We start from the raw sequence: 21846 nt of genomic DNA, 5'->3' as shown, positions 1-21846 counted from the left end.
GAATCCCTGACCAGGCTTCTGAGGCTCTTAGGATGTGAAGGAAGACAATACCCCATCCCAGCACTACACTCAGCCAAGAATTACCTTTCTCCTTACTACTTTATAAATTAACCCTCACAGCCATTTCCCTAGGCACAAGACTGACCACAGAAAGACAAAATAGATGCAAATTCAGTATCGCAGCCTCACGGACCCCAAACCACTATTCCCCTTCAATACTTGTCTTGAATTTTGAGCCAGTCCACTGGTTCCATCTCTTTCCATTCTCTAAGCGATTTTATTCATTCAAAAAGGATCTATATTAGGGGCCAGTACAGTGTTACGGTGAAGTCTGGGACTCTGGGGTTTCAATGTCTGCTCTGCATTTACTAGCTGTGTGGCCTTAGACTAGTTAAATAACTTCTCTGTTGGGAATTCCCTGGCGGTCCAGTGGTTAGGACTCCACGCTTTCACTGCCGAGGGCGTGGGTTCAATCCCTGGTCGGGGAACTAAGATCTCGCAAGCCGCACAGCCAAAAATAAATAAATAAATAACTTTTCTGTTTCCTCATCTACAAAATGAGGCTCTTATAAGGTTGTTGTGAGGATGAAGTTGATGTACAATCCCTCTCAGTATCCACGAGGGATCAGTTCCAGGGCCCCTGAGGATACCAAAATCCGTGGATGCTCAAGTCCCTTGTATAAAATGACATAGTATTTGTGTATAACCTATGCATATCTTCCTGTGTACTTCAAATCATATCTAGATTACTTATAATACTTAACACAATGTAAATGAAATGTAAATAGTTGCCAGACATGTTGGCAAATTCAACTTTTGCTTTTTGGAAGTTTCTGGAATTTTTTTCTGAATATTTTCGATCTGCTGTTGGTTGAACCTGAGGATACAGAACCCACAGATATGGAGGGCCAACTGTATATGTAAAGTGCTTAGAATAGTGCCTAGAACACAGTAGGCACACTATAAATGCTATGTAGTATCAACTGTCAACTTGTGCCAGGCACTGGTCTAAGGTCTTATGTTAATGCATTTAAATCTCACAATAACCACATGAGGCTGGTATGTTTTACAAATGAGAGGTTTGCAGTAGACGTTTTAAGTAAAGGAACTTGCCCAAGGCTCTGAGAGTACAGCAGTAAACAAAACAGGCAAGGTCCCTGCTATCATGAAACTTTCATCAAATAAAATAATTTTATGATGATTAATGAAGATTTATTTTCATGAAGAAAATAAAACAAGTTGAGAGGGTATGATAGAGTCAAGGTACACTTCTCTGAGGAATGACATTCCAGGGACCCACCGCCTTTCTCTGTCACTGGTCTGTGTTCACAGCTACCCTGGTTTACCTCAACACATTTCAATAACTCTGAATCTTGTTAGTGAAACTATTGGAGTCTCATTTCCTTTGTTTAAGTAGGTCTCCAGACTCCTTATGTACATTTGCCTAGTTCTTGCCTGGTTTATTTCACAGAAAACTGTGTTCTGTATCATGGGACAATCTATTCCTACAAGTACTCAGAAAATCACAATATGGCACAGTAAGGTCTATGGCAAAGGAAAACAAAGCGGGATGTGGTTTCCCAGAGGAGGCACCTAACTGAGCTTGGGATACAGAGGAGTAGAAAGAACAGCATATGCAGACGCTCCGATCTAAACTGTGCCCCAGTCCCCTTCTCAAACCAAGGAGAGGTTGCCACTCATTTTATTGGCAGCCCTCACTCTATGAATTACTACAGTTTGAAAATACTGTTTACTTTCTGTGCAAAGGTGGAGGTAACAGGCACTTCCAGGATACCCTTGGTAGTAGTACTTATGAGGAGGTCCAAATACTTCTGCTGGGATCTCTTGAGTACCTGGGTTTTCTATGTCTTCTACCAGGACATAAAGGTAGAGGAAAATTTTACTACTGGGGCTGCTGCTAGTCCATATCTTACCTGTATTAGGTTCCTAACAGTGCCATAACAAAGTACCACAAACTGCAGGGCTTAACACAAAAGAAATTTATTCTCTTACAGCTCTGGAGCCTGGAAGTCCAAAACCAAGGTGTTAGCAGTGTTGGTTTCTTCTGAAGGCTTTGAGGAAGAAAGTTTCATGCCTGTGTCCTAGCTTCAGGTGGTTGCCAGCAATTCTTTGCATTCCTTGGCTTGTAGCTGCATGATTCCAGTGGCTGCCTCCATCATCACATCATCCCTGTGTCTCCGCTGTGTCTCTGTGTCCAAATCTCCCTCTCCTTCCTCTTATAAGGCACCAGTCATTGCATTTAGTGCCTACCCTAATCCAGTATGGCCTCACCTTAACTAGATTACATCTGCAAAGACCCTATTTCCAAATAAGTTCACATTCATAGGAATTAGGACTGAATATATCTTTGGGGGGACAAAATTCAACCCACTACAGCATCCTTGTGCAAACTGGAGACAGCTGCCCGCTCTGGATGGATGTTGCCCCTCTATTCATGGCTCAGTGAGCAGATAGCACCTTTGCGTGAATTACACAAAGGAACACTTCATCCTGGTGGAGGCAGCTCCACGCTGGGACACAAAGTGCAGCGCCTGGAGCCTAGCCTGCATGTCAACCGCCATTCAGCCTCCACAGGCCCCCTTAGCAGGACACAGCCTATTCAATCATATATACTGATCCTGCCTGCTCTGCACTCAGCTGGCTGCCTCGGGTCTACGCAAACCCGCACCCCATGCCATCCTTGCCCTCATTCTTCCTTCCAGTTCCATATCCTGGGGGTAGAACTCATTTTTGTTCTCCTATGTCCAGTTGTAGGGAGTCTTTTGTGGAATGATCTGATTCTGTATCTCCCGTGAATAGGTGATGTTTTTGTCCAGCCAGCACCCATCCTCTTCTCTTCTGGAAATAGCACCCAAATTTTACTTAGGGGCAACCACTCCTCTCCCACTTGCCGTTCATCTGGTTTCAGTGGGACTGACCCCACTCTCCAAATGCAGAGATGGGCACAAGGTACAGGTTTAGCCAATCAGAACACCTCACCTCCTGGTATGATGACTGATCCTAGAACAGGTACATGACCCAGGACTTTTGACAAAACTATTGAAGCATCCATCAACAGATGAATGGATAAAGATGTGGTGTATATATACAATGGAATACCACTCAGCCATAAAAAAAGAATGAAATAATGCCATCTGCAGCAACAGGATGGACCTAGAGATTATACTAAGTTAAGTCAGAAAGAGAAAGACAAATACCATGTGATATCACTTATATGGGGAATCTAAAATATGACACAAATGAACCTACCTACAAAACAGAAACAGACTCACAGACATAGAGAACAGACGTGTGGTTGCAAAGGGGGAGGGAGGTGGGGGAGGGATGGACTGGGAGTTTGGGATTAGCAGATGTAAACTATTATATAGAGAATGGATAAACAACAAGCTCCTACTGTAAGCACAAGGAACTGTATTCAATACCCTGTGATAAACCATAATGGAAAAGAATATAGAAAGAATGCATATATATGTATAACTGAATCACTTTGTTATACAGCAGAAATTAACATAACATTGTAAACCAACTAAACTTCAATTTTTTAAAAAAGAGAGAGAAAACTATTGACGCAAAGGTACTCTCTTTTTGTCCAGATGGCTACATGGTAAGATAAGCTTGAAGCAACCTGGGAATGAAGCCAACCCAGAGGAGAGTGAAACTGGGAGATAAAGGGAATCCTGATAATATAATTTAATCACCTAGTTCTAGCTGAGCCTGAAGCTAGATATACCCCTGGACTTTGTGGTAACATGAGCTAACAAATTCCCCTTCCACCATGACCTTTTTTTCTTATGATTATTAAAAGTGGGTATATGTCACATAATCAAAAGGATCCTGACTGAATGTAGTATCTGACACTTCCATCACTTCTGCTCTGTTTCTCCAAAGCTCTGCATCCTCTCTGGCTCACCAGGGTCTTGGTGCTGAGTCCTGACAAATGATTAAGAGTTAACCAGGCTAGACAAAGGGAGAGGATTCCCCACCATGGTGGGGATGGGTGGAGAACCAGACTGAATTTGCTATCTGATATGCTTGTTATACATTTTTTTGGGGGGGTTGGCAAGTGGGGAGTGGGTTCTGCCCTTTTTAGGAGCAGCCATTTCTTTCTCTTTTTTTTTTCTTAATATTCATTTATTTATTTGGCTCTGCCGGGTCTTAGTTGCGGCATGTGGGATACAGTTCCCTGACCAGGGATCGAACCCGGGCCCCCTGCATTGGGAGCTCAGAGTCTTAACCACTGGACCACCAGGGAAGTTCCAGGAGCTGCCATTTCTGTCTGCACTTTGTTTCATTTTCCTGTGGGCTGAGCACTTTCTCTCCAGCTCAGCAGTGTATTGAGCAACTCTCTTGCTCCTCAATGCTCCAGCAGTGTATCCTAACCCACTGCTGGGAGTCAGTGTTGAGCCACGCTCCTCGGAGGCACACACTGCCCCTTGTGATTCTCTGCATCCTCTGTATCAGCCAGCACAGAACTGGGACCCAGAGGATCTTCACAGGTGCAAGCTGAATGGCTATCCCTGTCCTCTTGCAGCTCCGGTCCTTCCTCCTCCATTAAGCCTTCCCTGACTATTAGAGTTCACCCTGATCTCCTCCTTTTCTGAGTCATTCATGGACTACTGCCTTGTATTGTGGCTTTTATTGCATTGGTGCTGGACCTGTCTCCCTAGTCCCCAGGATCTCAGATGGCAGGAGTCTTTTCCCAAAGCTCCTGGCACAAACTCAGGGAAGAGTCACTGCATAAATGATGTATACTTCGGATGAACTTTAATGCACATACCATCGTTGACACCATGATGAGGATAGGGGCTACATTAAGAAAAGCCAGTTTATACCAATAAGACATATCAACACAGAACAAGGAGACACCAGATATTTGCAAATAGGATGTTTCCTTTTGTTACTCTGTACACCACTATATCTCTTTATATTTGTACAAACTCACAACACCACATGACATTTTATATTTCATGTGTCCCTAAGAAGAGGTGTCAGTATACAGAATATAAGAAGAATAAAAAAGAATGAAAACATTTGTTTAGCTAGAATCTGTCGGGGGGCGGGTTGGAACATAAGAGTTATGATTCCTCTCTCTGCTCAGTCTTATAGAGTGACAACACCAGTTTTTGCTAATTGCTCCTCCTGAGGAATTCTGCTCAGCCTGTTGTGGTACATCTCCTAGGCTGGCATGAGACCGGCCCTGTCCCTGGTTGAATAAATTAGAAAGAGCCATTGGGGGAATTGAAAATGGTGTGCCAATTGAGTAAGGTGACATTTCTCCGTGTGACTGGGGAGACCATCTGCCCCTGGCCCTGTGATGGGAGGAAAGCCTTTGCTGCTCAACCCTGCTCCGGAGTTTCATTTTATTGAGAGTGTGGAGGCAGTGAGGAGTGTGTGTTCCTCTCTTCCTTCCTTCTCGCAAGCAGAGAAGCAGCCAGATATAGACACAACTGATGCTTCGGTTTTCTCTTCAGCTTGCCTTCCTCCTGCCCACAATAGGCAGGGTCCTACAGTAGGACTGCCTACTCCTGGGCCACACCTTCCCTGGTTCTGAGACTAACTACGCCATTTGTTGCCTTCTTTATGTAGTCTTGGGCTGGTTGCTTCTCTGATGCAGGCCTCAGTTTTCCTCATCTGAGTACTGGAAATAATAAAACCCATATTACAGGGTTGTGTCAAAGATCACTAGGGCTTCGATGAGAAAGTGCTTTGGGGGCTTCCCTGGTGGCACAGTGGTTGAGAATCTGCCTGCCGATGCAGGGGACACGGGTTCGAGCCCTGGTCTGGGAAGATCCCACATGCCGCAGAGCAACTGGGCCCGTGAGCCATGGCCGCTGAGCCTGCGCATCTGGAGCCTGTGCTCCGCAACAACAGAGGCCGCGATAGTGAGAGGCCCACGCACTGCGATGAAGAGTGGCCCCCGCTTGCCACAACTAGAGAAGGCCCACGCACAGAAACGAAGACCCAACACAGCCATAAATAAATAAATAATTTTAAAAAAATAAAAAAAGAAAGTGCTTTGGGAATTGTAAAGTGCCAAACACATGATTGGTGATTTTTGTTATGCTATTCTAATCATAGTGCATATGGACTCCACTGTCTGCCGCTCCTGGGTCCCTATCCCATCATAGCTCACTGCTCTGTTCATACAACCCCGCATGCACTGGCTGATTCCCTTTGGCTGCTCTTAGACTCTGGAAGTTTCTCTGAAGTTAAGCAAACCTCTGGGTGTAGGGCATGCTGGCTCTGATATTTCCATGTGAGGTTAGGTTCCTGGGACCAAAATGTGGGGGGAGGGGAGAGGCTGTGGAGGGGGGAGGGGACCCTTGGAAATGGCTCCAGGAGGGGTATGCTCAGTTTCACTCTGTGATGAATGCCACCTGCTGCCTACCCCCAGCCCCTTCACAGTGGCTCCATCCTATATGTCCACAACATTCTGCAGTTTCTAAAATGTACTTTCATTTGACTCTCACCCCTATTCTGTGAAGTAGGCAGGATTATTAATCTCATTTTATAGATGAAAATATGTTTGTCCAAGGTCACACAGTTAGTATGTTACAAAGGCAGGACTCAAACCCAGGTCTCCAGGATCCTGGTTTCCTGAGCACTGGAGGACATCTCTAACAAAGGCTCCAGAACTCTCTAAACCTCATTTTTGGCTTATTCCTCACCCCCGGAGGCTGGTTTCTGCATTCCGTCAGGTGTCTGGTGGCAGCCAGCCCAACAAGGTCATGCCACAGAGCCGTTCAAGGCCAGTTTCCTGGATTCTCTTCCCTTGTTCCTGATGAGACTCTACCTTGATCCACTTTCCAAGCCCAGGCTCCATCTCCTACTTATAGGCCCCATTCCCACCCCCCATTGTTCTGTTGTCCATAATGTTTATGCTGGGTATTTCCTGTCTCTGTTCCTAGAGCACTTACAAGGATCCTGGATTGGGTTTTCTCCCTGCTCTGCCTGATTGGATGATTTTGTGTAGCACAGTAGTCAATACCACATGTTCGGCACCTACTGTGTATGTCAGGCCTGCACTAAAGGCTTTTTTTGTACCATTCTTGCATTTAATCCCCTCAACAACCTCTTGAGGTAAATATTATTTTTCCATTTACATATGAGGTAACTGAGGCGCTGAGAGTAATTTGCTCCAAGTCACACAACTAGTTAGTGATGAAGAGCTAAGAATTGAACCTGGGTCTGTTGGACCACGAGCCCTGTCCTCTTAAACCATGCACCATACTGCCTTCTCAGTCCTCATCCCGTGGTCTTAAGTTTAGAGGGATTGGAAGATAATTCAGCACATGCAGATCTCTCAGCCCTTCAGCTCCCAGGATCCTAGTTGCATGATGGAGATTGCCTGCAGAAAGACCTTGCCCAGCTGAGCCTGGCACACTTGGCACTCTATAAATTAAGTCCTCCTTGAATTGGAATGCAATTTATGACTCTTAAACACTGGCTGCTGCCCCAATGTCTCTTCTCAAATGCATTACGTTTGTGCTCCTTTCTTAATAAGTCTCTTCAGAGATTCTTGTTTCTCCACTTCCTCTTGTTACACTTTAGGAACCTCTCACCTGGGACAGGCAGTCAGGGACCATCCAGATGCACTTAATTGCTAAGATGGTTTCTGGCAGCCTCAGAAACCAGAGCCACAAGCCTGGTTGAGTGATGAGGGGGTCACATAGCCTTGGCTGTTTTCGTTATACCCAAGGAGAAAAGAGGCTTTCATAGTGAAAGGATCCCTGCCAAAATCTTGTTTGCCACTTACAGCTCTTACAGAAAATGGGCATAAAATCACAGAGCACTCGTGCCAAGAGCGCCTGCAGAAACCATCTGCTGTAAGCTCCTGAAGCCCAGAGATAGGGAGTGACTTAGCTAAGGTTGCACAGCCTGTTAGCTTTATCCCAGTCCATTGGTAAACCCCAGGAAAACATCCAATCCTAATCACACCCCTCAGACACTTACTGACTTACTTTGCATTTCTTTTTTTTTTTTTAAACATCTTTATTGGAGTATAATTGCTTTACGATGCTGTGCTAGTTTCTGCTTTATAACAAAGTGAATCAGCTATACATATACATATATCCCCATATCTCCTCCCTCTTGGTCTCCCTCCCACCCTCCCCTATCCCACCCCTCTAGGTGGTCACAAAGCACAGAGCTATCTCCCTGTGCTATGCAGCTGCTTCCCACTAGCTATCTATTTTATATTTGGTTTACTTTGCATTTCTATTGCACAGTTTTACATCAAGCAAAGGAAATTCTTTTAATCATCTCCCTTCAAGAGACTTCCTATTTGGTTATTTGCTGTTTGACCACTTCAAAATGATAGAAGAAAAGCAGGTGAAAGCGTATGCCACACAACTCAGCCCATTCAATGGTGTTTTCTCAAGACAATGGGTGTCACCGAGTTGGCAGAGAAATAGGAACAGATGTGGAGAGCTAGCAGCAGTGGTGTTAGATGTTTTGTGTAGTTTCTGAGTACCTGGGAAGCCAGACTCTGTGCAGATCAGTGACCTAATCATAGGAACCTTTGCCTGTGCTGTCATCAGAGTTCACGGAGAGCTGCTTTTTACCTTGCAAAATCCCTCTTCCTCATGCATTCAGGTATAAGAAGTGGAAATGGTGAAGTGAGTAGGCTTTGTTCCAGATTATACAAAGTTCTTGATCAGAAAGTCCATAGAAATGGGATTTTCTGAAGACTCAGTGTTTAAAAATTTGGAGCACCAAAGAGAACCAAAGAGGAAAGAATATGTTTTGGTTGCAAGTTATAAGAACCTAACTCCAATAAGCAAAGCTAGATGGGGGATTTATTAAAAACATATAGTGAGGTGTCTAACAGAATCAAAGAAAGAGGTGACCAGTCAAATCTCAAGGCCAGGAAAGCCACAGGACACACTCTCTCATCTTATGTCTATGGCTACTCTCTTCATGATGAGCTTGTTTTCTCTTACCACAGAGTGGCATTCTACACCTGAGCTGAAGATACACCATCGGTTTTAGAGCGCACATCCTCATATATTTGTCATTCAAAGGGAAAGAAAATAGCTCCAGTTTTAAAAAAATCTTAGAGAGGGATTCTGGTTGGCCCCACTTGATCACATGCCCCCTTTACTGACAGTCTTCACTAGAATCACCTGGTTTGAATGAGAAAGTAGTAGTACTGCAAAAGAAGAGGTTGCCATTTCCTGAAGAAATGAGGGGAGACATGATAGCTGGCTATTAAAAGAAATGATTTACCAGAGGTCCTACAGCAAGTGAGGGACAAATTCAGGGCTAGAAACGGAATCAATAAAATAATAATTATTAACAATAGTGGAAGTCTCTAGATTCTTTTCATGTGTGGTGTTGAAGTAAACCTCAGTGCTACGAGTGCTCATTCATTTCTATTTTTAAAAGATTGCTATTGTGTGGAGGGTAGACTGTAGGTGTGCAAGTGTGGAGTAGGGAAACTGGCTACAAGCTCTGTGTTAGCTCCTAGGTAAGAGAGAAACAATGGTGCCTTGGACCAAGGTCATGGCAATGGAAATGGACAAATGTGGGCAGACTTGAGGTAGACTTTAGAAGTAGAATCATAGGACTTGGTGTTGGATTAGATGTGGACACTAAGAAAAAGAAATACAAGGAATTAAGAATGATACCGGGATTTCTGTGAAGAGTAGGGTTAAAATAAATTTGGAGCAGAATCAAGAGTTCCAGTGTGGACATGGTAAGTTTGAGACATGGAGATGTCTAGTAGGTACTTGTGTATACATGTCATTAACAAAGATGTAACATCTAAAGCCTCAGGACTAGATGAGGCTCCAAGGAAGAAACTATACCTAGAGCAGAGGGCCCAACTGTTCTTTAGTCATCTCTTCTGCCTATACTGAATCCTTCTGCTAGGCTTCCAGCCAGGAACTTCAGGTGGGAATCAGAACCATTATTACAGTGAATCCCATGCAATGAGAAGCCCGACTCATTCCTTGGGGGGAGCTAAGAACTAACCAAATGAAATGTTAAACAAGCATCAAAACTCCATGAGACGTGACTTGATTGCTCCAAAGTACACCCTTTGGACGACTAAACAAATGATGAGAAACTGCCCTGCTGTAAACCATTGTGATATTTCCCTTTGGGGTCATCTTCAGAGCCAAGCTTTAGAGCCCAGGGAAATTTACCAGACTTAGTTTCAGATGACTTAGGGTTGCTTCCATTGGTAGATTGGAAAATGGCCACAATATTTTACAGCTCCTCCTATCAAGAGATGGCATCTATTCCTCCACCCCTTAAAATTAGGCTTGGCTATATGACTTGTTAGTCAGTTGGACATGAACAAACATGATACAAATAGAGGCTTGAAAAGTGCTTCTGCATTGGAGCTTGCCCTTTCTTGCTGCTGGGAAAACGTCCACCGCCATGTGAACAAGTCTGGGTCCCCTTCTGGAAAATGAAAACATGGAGAGAGACCTCAACCACCCTGGTCATCTCAGCTAGGATCCCAGACACGTGAATGAAGCCATTCTAGACCATCCAGCCTGGCCAGAGCAAACACCCAGCCGACCTATAGAATCATGAGAAATAACAAATGTTTGCTGCTTTCAGTCACTAAGTTTTGGAGTGGTTTATTATATCTCTCAGAGGGCAATTAACTCTGAACCAGGCAGTCTACAGGTGTGTCACAGGTACAGATATTCTTGATCTCACTCTTACATTTTTTTTTTTGGCCACGCCACATGGCTTGCGGGATCTTAGTTCCCCGACCAGGGATTAAACCCAGAGTCCTAACCACTGGACCACCAGGGAATTCCCGCTCACTCTTTTTGGAGGATTTGTGTTCAATCAGCCATCAAAGGTTTAAACTAAAAGGTGAAAGCTTAACTGAGAAATGTAAAGCGATGGCCAGGGGCAGTGGAGTCTTCCTCATGCCCCTGACACAGCTCCACATAGGTGATTCAGGTTTTCCAGTTACGTGTTCTCATAGAATGATGTAGCTTTTCTTCACTGCATTTTGTAATTCTATTTGGGTGATTATTTTACAATGTCTAGACTAAACTACAAGCTATTGGGCTATAAGCTTGATGAAGGCAAGGATTGTGTCTAATTTACCACTGATTGTATCCTGGCACATACTAGACACTAATTTGTTGAATGAATAAATTTGAATTTTGCCTACCTCATATAAGGGATCCAGGCCTTCAAAACCATCACTTAAAAGTATTTGTATCCAATGGGCCTGTCTCTTGCAGGCACTCCCAGTCACAGGCTGTTGCTTGATTCTCCAGCTGTGGCAGGTAATCAGGTGTAGGTTTGGGATGGGGAATCTGAAATCAATGAGATCCCAGGACATTTGTTGCTGTAATTCCTTCTACTTACACCGAACTATTGGCAAACAAACTCAAATAAACATTCCTCAAGACACTGTAGGAAGCTTGATACACAAGCAAGGAGCTTGGAGCAGGTGGTGTAACTGGGAAAGTCAGGTCTGGAGAATGTTCATATCATTCTGTGGACATTATAAGGCTGCAGTCACAAAACAATTGTGAAACCAATGTCCCAAGTGAGGCTGTTTAATTCGGACAATCTTTGGAAATCTGTCACTACCAACACCTCAAATATACAGTCTGAAGAGGAAAATTGAAAGAGCAAGGGTCAGACCGAGGTGGGTTCAAATGATACTAATGAATGATTTAGGCATGTTAACTTTTTCAAGGCTATGTTTCCTTGCCTGCCAAATTGGGATAATAATATTTCAGAAACAGCACCTCCCTTAGACTATAGGTACCTGCAGGGAAGGATCATTTGTTTTCATTTATATTTATCCAGTGTTTAATAGTGCCAGACCTATAGTAGATACAGAATAGGTGAATTTCTTCCTAGAGGTAATCCAAGACCTAGTCCTGGCTCCATCACTAATCCACCCACAGAGTGACCTTAGAAAATTTCCTCCCCCTCCCTGGACCTCAACCTTCCTTTTTGTACAAAGAGGAGCCTGGACAAGATTTTTTCTAAGCTCCCTTCCAGATCTAATGTTTAATGAGTCTGTGACCATTTAGTACAATCTACAATCTAGGAGCATTGCTGCTCCTAGAAGTTACAGACTGAGGAGACAGTAGTAAGTCACCAATCACTTTGTATTTACAGATACACATGCATTTAAAACAGCTTCTATAAATAGCTACAATATTGTATTGCACTTTTGGCCTACTTTTGCCTTTTTAGAGGTCAAGAGGTTTTTTTTACTCTTCTTTTATTTGGAATGTTAAGCAAGATGAAAACTGGGACAAGTTGCCATAAACATATATTATGCAGCTTGAACCTAATTGCACTATTACCACGATCGAAGAACGTTCACTGCCATCAGCTGGAAGCTGCTGCCTTCCATTCGGCAGAAACGAGGTCACAGAGCAAGGCTGGGGAATTGCCATCTAACAAGCAGATCTGTTTGTTGCCCGGTAGAAGAGTTTGTCACTATTACATTTAACTGTTGATTCCATCTGTTGTGAAGATGCCTGTTCCCTTGAACTGGCACCTGAGTTATTAGGAATTTGACAGTTTTTAAGTAAAAAATTCAATTTTTGCCTGGATACTCAGTAGGAGAGAAAGGATTATTGGATATATGTACTAACATACCCAGGGGTCATGAGGAGCTTGGTCTGAAATCCTAGTACTTGGGTAGATGGGTGTTACTGACCAGAAAAATAGTAATTATTCCTGACCTGTAGAGGACTTTACAGTGTAAAGAGCACATTCAGAACACTGCCCTGGGAAGGGACCGCATTCTTCCATTGTCAGAGAACTTTATAAACTTATGCCCCATTGCTGATGCAGGGAGGCTGCTCGCAGCACTGCTTGAGAGCTAGATAAGAATTGCCTGACAGAGGCAGATACAGGGAAAGCCAGCACTTAGGCCTCAGAAACATGGGCATTTTTTTTGCTCAGGCCCATGGGACCTGGTTGCCTCAGAGCCTCCTTCCCAGAAGCATTAGACAGCTATCACCTCAGATTAGCCTAAGTAGCTGAAAAATTTATTAACAGATTGGAGACATAAGTCTTTTCTCCAGTAGACTTGGGATCTGATGGCCTTGGGATTGAATTCTACTGTGGCTCCAACACTTGCTAGTTGTGTGATCTTGGCCAAGTCTCTTAACTTCTTTGGATCACTGTACTCTAAGAAATGTAGTACAGAATGTGGTGAAAAGCACAGACCTTGGAGCCTACTTTCTGGCTTTGAACCCCAGCTCTACCACTTACTCATTATGTGACCTTAGGCAAGCCAGAGAACCTCTTTGTTCCTTAATTTCCTTGTCTTTAAATGAGATTGATTATAGTGCCTCCCTCACAAGGATGTTGGAAAGATAAATGAGTTAATACATGTTAAGTGCTTGGAGCAATGGCTAGTATTGAGTAAGCATGACAACAGTATTAGCCTCAGTGATATTGGGGTGATAGTCCTCATCTCTTGGGTTTATTTTGCAGATCAACAGAAATGTTGAAGGTGAAAAAAAAGAGTCTCAGAGTTATTCATGCCAGAAGGGACCCGAAAGATTACCCACGTAACCTCCATCTTTTTTTTTTTTTTTGCGGTACGCGGGCCTCTCACTGTTGTGGCCTCTCCCGTTGCGGAGCACAGGCTCCGGACGCGCAGGCTCAGCGGCCATGGCTCACGGGCCCAGCCGCTCCACGGGATGTGGGATCCTCCCGTACCGGGGCACGAACCCGCGTCCCCTGCATTGGCAGGCGGACTCTCAACCACTGCGCCACCAGGGAAGCCCACCTCCCTCATTTTATAAGTGGGAAATCAAGACTCAGTGATGGGGAATAACTGGTCCAGAGTCACACTTGATTTAAGGGCAGAGTCTGAGTCTCCTGATTCCAAGTCCAAAGCGCCATCCTCTGCACTGTGTCAAAGAAGGCAACATCTCCACAGAGCTGACCCTGAAGGGTCCTTTTATGTAGTCATTGGACCTGTCGCTAGTTAATGCACTTTCCTAGGAAAATAAGCTGCATTTGAAATGGAGAGAAAACTTGGGAGAGACTCTCCCTCCTCCCCCACTGACTTCTGAAGTGTCAAGCTGGGGATTCAGGCCAAGGCTGGGAGGAAAGATTTTCAGGAATCGTTGCTAGCTCCACATCATTATTTCAGTTAAAAACCAAACATGTGCCTGTGTCCAAACAAGCTAGAACCATGAACTGATGCATTCAGTTTGTTGCTGGTGTCAGAGGCGTGTTTTTTGTTTTCTTTGGGTGTTTAATTAAGTGGCTTCCACCAGAAGGAGTTTCACATCTGCTCTTCAGTAGAAACTAAGCTTTCACCCTCAGGAGAATGAGGTTAGGATTGGGACCTCTGAGTTCACTTTTCCCAATTTTTTCAGGGTCATACCTCCTTAGATTTATTCTGCTTTGAATCACATTTCCCAGTTGGACTACCCAGGAGTGATTGAAACATGGGCTGGAGGAAAGGGCAGGATGGGGAGAAGACCCTAAGAAGAAGGGCAGATGGGATTAGAACTATTTGATTTAGAGAAAGGGCAGATTCCAGGGGTCATGATTTCTGTTCTCAAATCATCTAAGGGTGTCACGGGGCAGAGGGAGCAGAGACTGTGAAGTCTCTGACAGCAGAGCTGGTAAAAATGGAGTGGGAAGAGGAAGAAGAATTTCCAGGAGGCAGATTTCAGCTTAAAGCAAGGAAAACTTTCTGATTATGAGAGATGGCCAAAGATGGTGTGGAAACTGAGCTCCCTGCCTAGAAGGTATGCTTTAGAAGAGATTTGGCTGTGAGGCTTGACAGCCAATTGTCAGAGACATGAAGATTGGAATTGACTAGTGAGACTTGGTAAAATTTGGGATTCCACCAACTATAAATTTTTCAGATTCTGGGAGTCTAAGAACCAATGACCAATGTCATGGAGTTCCACAGTTAAGAACCTACTGGAAAGCAGCAAAATCAGAAAAAATTCGTGACCTGTTTATCTTGCCTGTGTTTCTCTTTTTCTCTCTTTGTCTTTCTTGAGCTCATGCACTTGCTCTTTCATATAGCAGGAACCTTTGACATTTTGCAGGGGATAATCTTTTTCTTTTAAGTGTGTTTCTGACTCAGCCTTTGCTCCTTCAGCATCATTTAGAGAGGCTGAGCTCTCTGGAGATTAGCTCTGGCCTGTCACCACAGCAACTGCCCAGGCCCTGTGGGCATCCGTGGTAACAGGCGAGGGCTTTGAGAAACAAGGCTTGTCTAGTGGTGAGAGGAAGCCCTACAGGGAGCCTGATATGAAACAAGCAGGTTGTGTATGGAGAGGTCTTTTTCAAAAGGATTAGCTATGCAGGTGTGTCTCACTTTACACAGTTGGCCAGGCCCTGAAAAGTGTGTGTGGGTGTGTCAAATTTTGGTCAAGGGAGGAAATCTTATTTTAAAGGCAGGAAAGAGACTCGCTTTTCCAAGTCCCTGTAGTGAATCCCCTTCATAAAGTGGATTCTCCTTTTGTAAAATGAACCTCTGCCCACATTATGACCTAGTTAGTCTAGTGCTGAGTGTCTGTGAGTGGGGCCATCCATACAGAACCCCAGGGGCATGCTTCCACTTTCACTGCAGGCAAGGAACAGCAGCAAATCAGCTGAGGGAAGACAGAGTATGACGGAGAAGCAAAGTGGGTGTGGTGCCACAATGAAGTGAGATCAGGACAGTGGGCCTTGCCTAGCATGAGCAGCTCTGCTGCAGCAGTGGCGGGGTGTCCGAGAGACGGGTGTTCTTGGAGGTGCCCAGCAAGGAGGGGTCTGTGTCCAGCGTATCAGACATCTTGTCGCAAATGGCATCCACCAGACACTCGAAGGCCTGCCTCACGCTGATGTTCTCCTTGGCGCTGGCTTCAAAGAAGTCAAACCCTGAGGATAGAAGAGAGATAGCAGTAAGGATCTTTCCCTTCCTTTTCATGCCCCCTGGCCAGAACACTCTGCATTAATACAGCCAGTGCTCAGGAGTAAAGCAAGGAGGCCTAATTCCACGGGCAGAGGATTCTGCCTCAAGGAGAGGGTACCAGGCAAGTATTACCTGCACTGGTTTTAGAGTCAGACGGATCCTGGCTCTATCACTGACCAGCTGTGTAACCCTGGGCAAGTCACCTGTTTTCTTTATGAATCAATTCCCTGGTTTATAAATTGGGATAATTTTATGTATCTCATAGAATTATTTCAAGGTTTAAACAAGATGATGCATGTAAAGTGTATAGTCCTGTGCCTGATAACACGGCGGGTGTGTGTGTGTGTGTGTGTGTGTGTGTGTGATAATTAGGTGTTTTCTGAGAGTGACTACTTGACTATGTGTACACAGCACTTGAGCTTCCAAAGCATTGATCAGCATCCATTATCTCATTTGATCCTCATGTCACCCCTGGGAGAAGGAGGGTCCAGGCAGACCCTCTCCATTTCACTAATGCTCACGCTGTGGCTCAGAGAAGTAAGCTGACCTGCCCAAGGTCACCAGTATAAGAAGCACAAGCTTTGTCCTTTTTGACCAGGGCTTTCACTCCACTTTCCCCTGCCTCTACTCACCCCAGCCTGGCCAGTCTAGTCTGGGTTCTGGGAGACATTCCAAGATCCACACTGGATAAGCAGAGCTTCATTTGCTCTGTCTACTCACAGACACACTAGGTTATCTCCCCTCAGAGGGGTTCCTCCTCCCTGAATTTCCAGGAATCGCCCTGGATCTCTCGCTCCTCACACGGACCCAACAAATCGCCCAGGAAAAACTGCACCTGAAGGGTGAGACATTCTTGTCTGTTTTGCACCTTGAGATCCTCAAAGGTACTTTCTGTGACAATGAACAGAACTTGGTTGTCCCAGGAGACACGAGCAAGGCCCTCCTGATTCAGACAAAGTGGCTGCTTTCCAACTGAGGGTCTTGGCCAGGTTGGTGGCAGCCCTTAGAAGCATAAGCCTCCATTCTCCATCATGTCCCTGCGTCGGCCTACTCCTTCCTCTTTTGTCTGTCCACCTTCCTCTTTCCCTTCCTTCTGAGTCCATCTTTATTTCTCCTCAAAATCTTCCCTCTTCCCTTTTTTCCATGTTAGCTCCTTCTTTTCCCCTTATGTTTCTCATACTCCTTGGGATCCTTAATATTTATTGAGTGCCTACTATATGCCAGATGCTATGCTAGGAGCTTTACAAATATTGTTTTCCTTAATCCTCACAACAGCCTGTGGGGTAAATATAATCATCTCCAATTTACAAAAGAAAAATGAAGGCTCTAAGAGATTACCTAACTCACACAAGGTCACGTGACTGTGTTAGTGGAAACTGGTTTTAGATCTGGGTCTGGCTAGCTCCTACATCCATACACACCCCTGCCTCCCGTTTCGGCCTCCTTTGCTTTTATCTGACTACCACAGTGTCTGAATCTGGGCAAGTCACTTCATCTTTCTGAATCACTTAACCTCTCTGAGTCTCCGCCTCCTTGTTTGTCAAGTGGGAATAACAACAGCATCTTCCTGCTGAGAGCAGTCCTGGAGGACTGAGCGAGACAATGGATAAATTGCTGTACGAAGTTGCCTGTTACAATGACAGTTTCTTTCTGCTCGTCTTTCATCTGCTCCTCTCACTTCCCCTTCATCCCTTTCCTCCCTCTTTTGTCATCCTCTCACACAGAGGAGGGGGGTCTCTTTCCTCCTCCCTCCTTCTCCCTATTATCCCATTGTCCACAGAGAGGGCTGAAGCCCCCAGGTACAAACAGGGCTCCTCTTCCCCGGGCCACACCAGCTTGAAGGCACTCGCAATTCCTGCCAGCCCGCCTCTGGTTGACAGCCTCTCCTGTAGCCCATTTCCCGACCTGAGAAAGCAAGGTGCAGAAGTGCCTGCTAATTGAGGACATGTAATGAAGAAGGAAGCGGCTGCTGGCTCCTTATCCTCAGGCTGTAGAGACGCAGTTGGCTTGAGAGACCCTCCAGCATGTAGCTTTTCCTTAACGAATATCATAAACATTGACTCTCTGGCCTTTGACTGGTTTGTTACAAGTGACAGTGTTTGGGGAAGTGGGTGGAGTATGTTGCTTGCCTAGGAAAGGGGCAAACAGGTAAAGAAGTAAGTAGGCTTAAACCATCAGTTTGGATGAAGATGGGGACACAGGTCAAGGCCAGGATCACCAATCCCTTCTGCGGAATTGGCACTGAGGGGAGGACGTGTCCCATTGTGCAGGTGGGAAGTGGGAAGAAGCCCAGAAGTCAGACAGCCTGGATTTGAATATAGTCTCTGTCAGCTACCAGCTGTGTGACCTCAGGCAAATTGCCTAATTTCTCCCAGCCTCTGTATTCTCATCTGTAGAATGGGTGAATATCACCTACCTCATAGGGTGGTAATAAGAATTAAACGCACAAAAGTATGTGAAGTGGTTGGCACGTGTAATACATGACCATTCCCTTTCCCTTATGTTCCCAGCCCATCTGAGTCCCAGCTTCCTTGCCCCTCCATCAGTCCCCAGGGCCTCTGGGGAAAGCCTCTTTTTCTTCATCATTCAGGGTCAATCAATAAACCAGGTCTTTATCGAATATTAACTTTGTGCCAGGTCTTGCATTGAGTGTCAGGGACAAGGGGAGACCAAATCTAATTGTGGAGAAAAGACACACTTATCAGAGTGTCAGTCCCTCACACGTTCATAGTCCTTAACGATTCCTAAATACAATTTTAAAACAACTTTTTGGGGGGGTCAAGGCAAGGGTTATCACTTATAATTTACAGATAGGGAAACTGAGGCTCAGGGATGGGGCCAGGGCTCTATCCCTTATGCCCCCTTGTCTCACTCTCAGTTGGGACAGTGACAGAATACACTATAACCCAGGTAGAGCAAACCAGAGGCTGTGCAGGAATGTGGCAGAGGGAGAGAGCGGCAGGGGAGGAGAGGGGGAATAGGCTTCCAAAAGTTAGTGGCGATGGGTGTCTTTAAGGCCAGAACAGAGCAAAACTCTTCACCTGACTAACTTATTCTTTAGGACTCAGCTTAGGTATGGCTTTGCCTCCTCCTCTGTGCTTCCCTCTGCCACAGCACGTGTTACCGTGCATGGTGGAAGTCCAAGGAGCTCCCCAAGCGGGGACCACGTCATTCATCTGAGCTCCAGTACCAGCCAGAAGAGTAGGGGCTTGGTGAATGTTAACTGAATGAACAGACAGATGGATGCAGGAGACGGGAATGAGCATGGAGGATGTGGTTGAGGGGCTGTGGACAGTGGGGTTCATGAGAACTCATCTCAATAAGCACGGCAAACCCTGTGCTGGGCACTGGGGACACTGAAGTGAATCAGATGAGGTTCCTAACCTTGAGAAGCGGAGACAGACACACTGACAGTGTGATAAATGCTGGAAGGGTGGGGAGTGAGGGAACTGTCATGGCACAGAGGAGGCACTTATCTGAGCCTGGGGCCCAGGGAAGTCTTCTTGGAGAAGCTGATTCTTAAGCAGATATCAGCTAGATAAAGACATGTGTGAGCACATGCCTGTATAGGACACCAGGCAGGGGAAACCGCATAAACACATATAATGGGACAAAAAACTGTCTTGGTATATCCCAGTATGACCATAGCAGTTTGTTATCATTAGAGCAGCAAGCTCAAAGTGGTGACGGAAGAGGGAGTAAGTAACCAAACACGGAGAGCGCATATGTCAGGCCAAGGAGATGTCATCACTGCCGTCTCAAAGATACCCAAGGTATGAGAACTCTGATTCAAGTAACTGGCGCGTGACCCTGGCCAGCTCGTGGGTCTCTTTTGTTAGCAGAACAATCCCAAATGCACCTCCACCCAACGACTGTCAGACTCCTGGAAGGCTCTTCATTAGTAGGCCCAGGTGGTAACCTTTCCTCAGGTTCATTAGTCAGGAGTCTCAGGAGCTGAGAATCTAGAGAGCTCAGGAAGATGATGACCACTTAATCAGACTATCCTCCAGTCCTTTCCTCCCTCTAATTGGCTTCAGAACAATGGAATTTCTGCTGCCTTTAATTGGGCCCAACTCTTAATTGAATCTGAGATGATTCCCACCCCCAAAATGCTCCTGTTTACCTATCCTGTCCAAAGGCAGCTGTCACAGCCCCACAGATTCCACTGACTCTGTCCACACTGCCTGCTTCTGAATTTGACTTTAGAACTCTTTTCAGAAACTCACAACTAGCTAAACTTGCTTCTCCTCACCCTGAAACTGCCCCAGAACATTTCTCCTCTACTTTTATGTTCAAATCCCTTCTCTAGCCTGCTCTGATACCTCATCATCTCCATCTTGTATCAGTCTTCAACTCAAGCCCCTCTGGTCACTGATGATCTTGGCAAGGGATTCACTGTCTTCCTTTCCACCCAGGCTTGTACTCATTCTCAGGAACTCTGGGTTTCAGGTGGACAATCCATCCAACACCCTGGCTCTTAATTTCTTAACCATCTCATTTCCAGCAACATTCTCTTCCGTTTTGTTTCTGCTATGCCCCTGTCCTTATAACTTGAGCTATTTTGACTTAGATTTGTGTCACTGGAACTCAAAGAGGTTTAATTCATCCAATATCCAGCCTCATTAGGTTGACACCCAAGATTCTGCATGGCTCAGCCTCTGTCCACTTCCCCAGCTTCATCCTCCTGGCTCACACCATGCTCCAGAAACATCGACACTTTCTTATTTTGTTTCTTTACTCATGCTACTTACTACTCTTTAGTTCCTACACCTAATCCTCTTCATTACTCACCTGTGGAATCCCTGATTCCACAGAGCCTTCCCTTTCTCTCCCCACCCCATCTCCACCACTCAGAACATACAATGCACCTCTCCCCTAGACTCCCATGGTACCTGACATGATTGTTTCAGTCAGAGTCCATCAGGAAAATGGGAACTATTCTTAAAATTTTAACTAGAGGGAACTGGTTATATGGGTGGTAGAAGAACTAAGAGGCCAAACAGAATACTGAAGAAACCCAGAGATTATTAACAGAAAAGAAAACTATTAATGGGGCCAAAGGAAGTTAAAACTGTGGGAGCAGGAGTCAGAGAAGAGGAGCAGCCTCTACTGGGGGAGCCTGCCAAGGGGTGGGGGAGACACACATGCAGGTTTTTCTCTTTTCCCCAACTCCCATCACTTGCCAGTGTCTCTCCTTGGCTAAACCCAGCCAGAAGCCACTGTCACAGGAGGCTGGGAAACACAGCCTGCAAAGGTCAACTTCCCAGGGGGCGGTTTCAAGAGAGAGAGACAGAGCTGGAGAAGGGTGAAGAATGCTAGTAAAGAGGACGTTGAGATTATCTCTCTACTATTTTGCTTCCCTGGTCAATAAGCAACTTGAGAGCAGGGAACTTATTCACCTCTATGGCACCAGGGTCCATCATGTGCTCAGTGATTGTGGCAGATTTTTCACCGCCCTCCCTGTAGAAGATTTTATATTACCACCCACTGCCAAGTGGCTTGCAGTGCCTCCTTGTGGGAGGAACGTATCTCCCTTGTCAATCAACCTCAGATTTCATCATGTAACTTGCTTTGGCCAATGGATGTGGGCATACCAAGTCCCAACAGAAGCTTTGAGAGTCTTTGTGTGGCTTAGGCATCTCAGATTGGATCTCAGAGTTGCATGACATGGACAGAGTTGCAGCTGACTTGCTGCTGGCATGTAATGTGAGTGAGAAATACACCTTTATTATCCAAGCTCCTGACTTGGGTTATGTGTTACCACAACATAATCTAAAGAATTCTCACCAACACTGGGACTGAGGGTGAAATTTCAAGAGAAACTACTGCAAGCTTTTGGGAGAACACCACTGGGTGGTGATACAATGGAAGAGTTAAGATATTGAGTCTAAAGGCTGAGTTAGAGTACTGGACCTGCCACCTATGATCTGTGTGGCTTAGAAAAG

The 21846-nt window shown here is 45.3% G+C and overlaps 1 protein-coding gene across 1 annotated transcript in view; it reads right to left on the bottom strand.

Annotated features, from left to right (window-relative positions):
• Positions 1–15293: 15293 nt before the first annotated feature.
• Positions 15294–21846, bottom strand: part of RAB3B (RAB3B, member RAS oncogene family) — a 57360-nt gene continuing 50807 nt past the window's right edge. Inside the window, exon 5 of the mRNA XM_029229733.1 lies at positions 15294–15867. Within this exon, the coding sequence (XP_029085566.1) occupies positions 15680–15867 (188 nt within the window). The 3' untranslated portion in view covers positions 15294–15679. The remainder of the gene's footprint in view (positions 15868–21846) is intronic.

Source organism: Monodon monoceros, unplaced genomic scaffold, assembly GCF_005190385.1.
Source record: "Monodon monoceros isolate NGI ecotype Baffin Bay Population unplaced genomic scaffold, NGI_Narwhal_1 Super_Scaffold_18, whole genome shotgun sequence".
Taxonomy (NCBI): domain Eukaryota; kingdom Metazoa; phylum Chordata; class Mammalia; order Artiodactyla; family Monodontidae; genus Monodon; species Monodon monoceros.
Note: the sequence above shows the minus strand (reverse complement) of the source record. Positions and strands in the feature narration are given on the sequence as shown.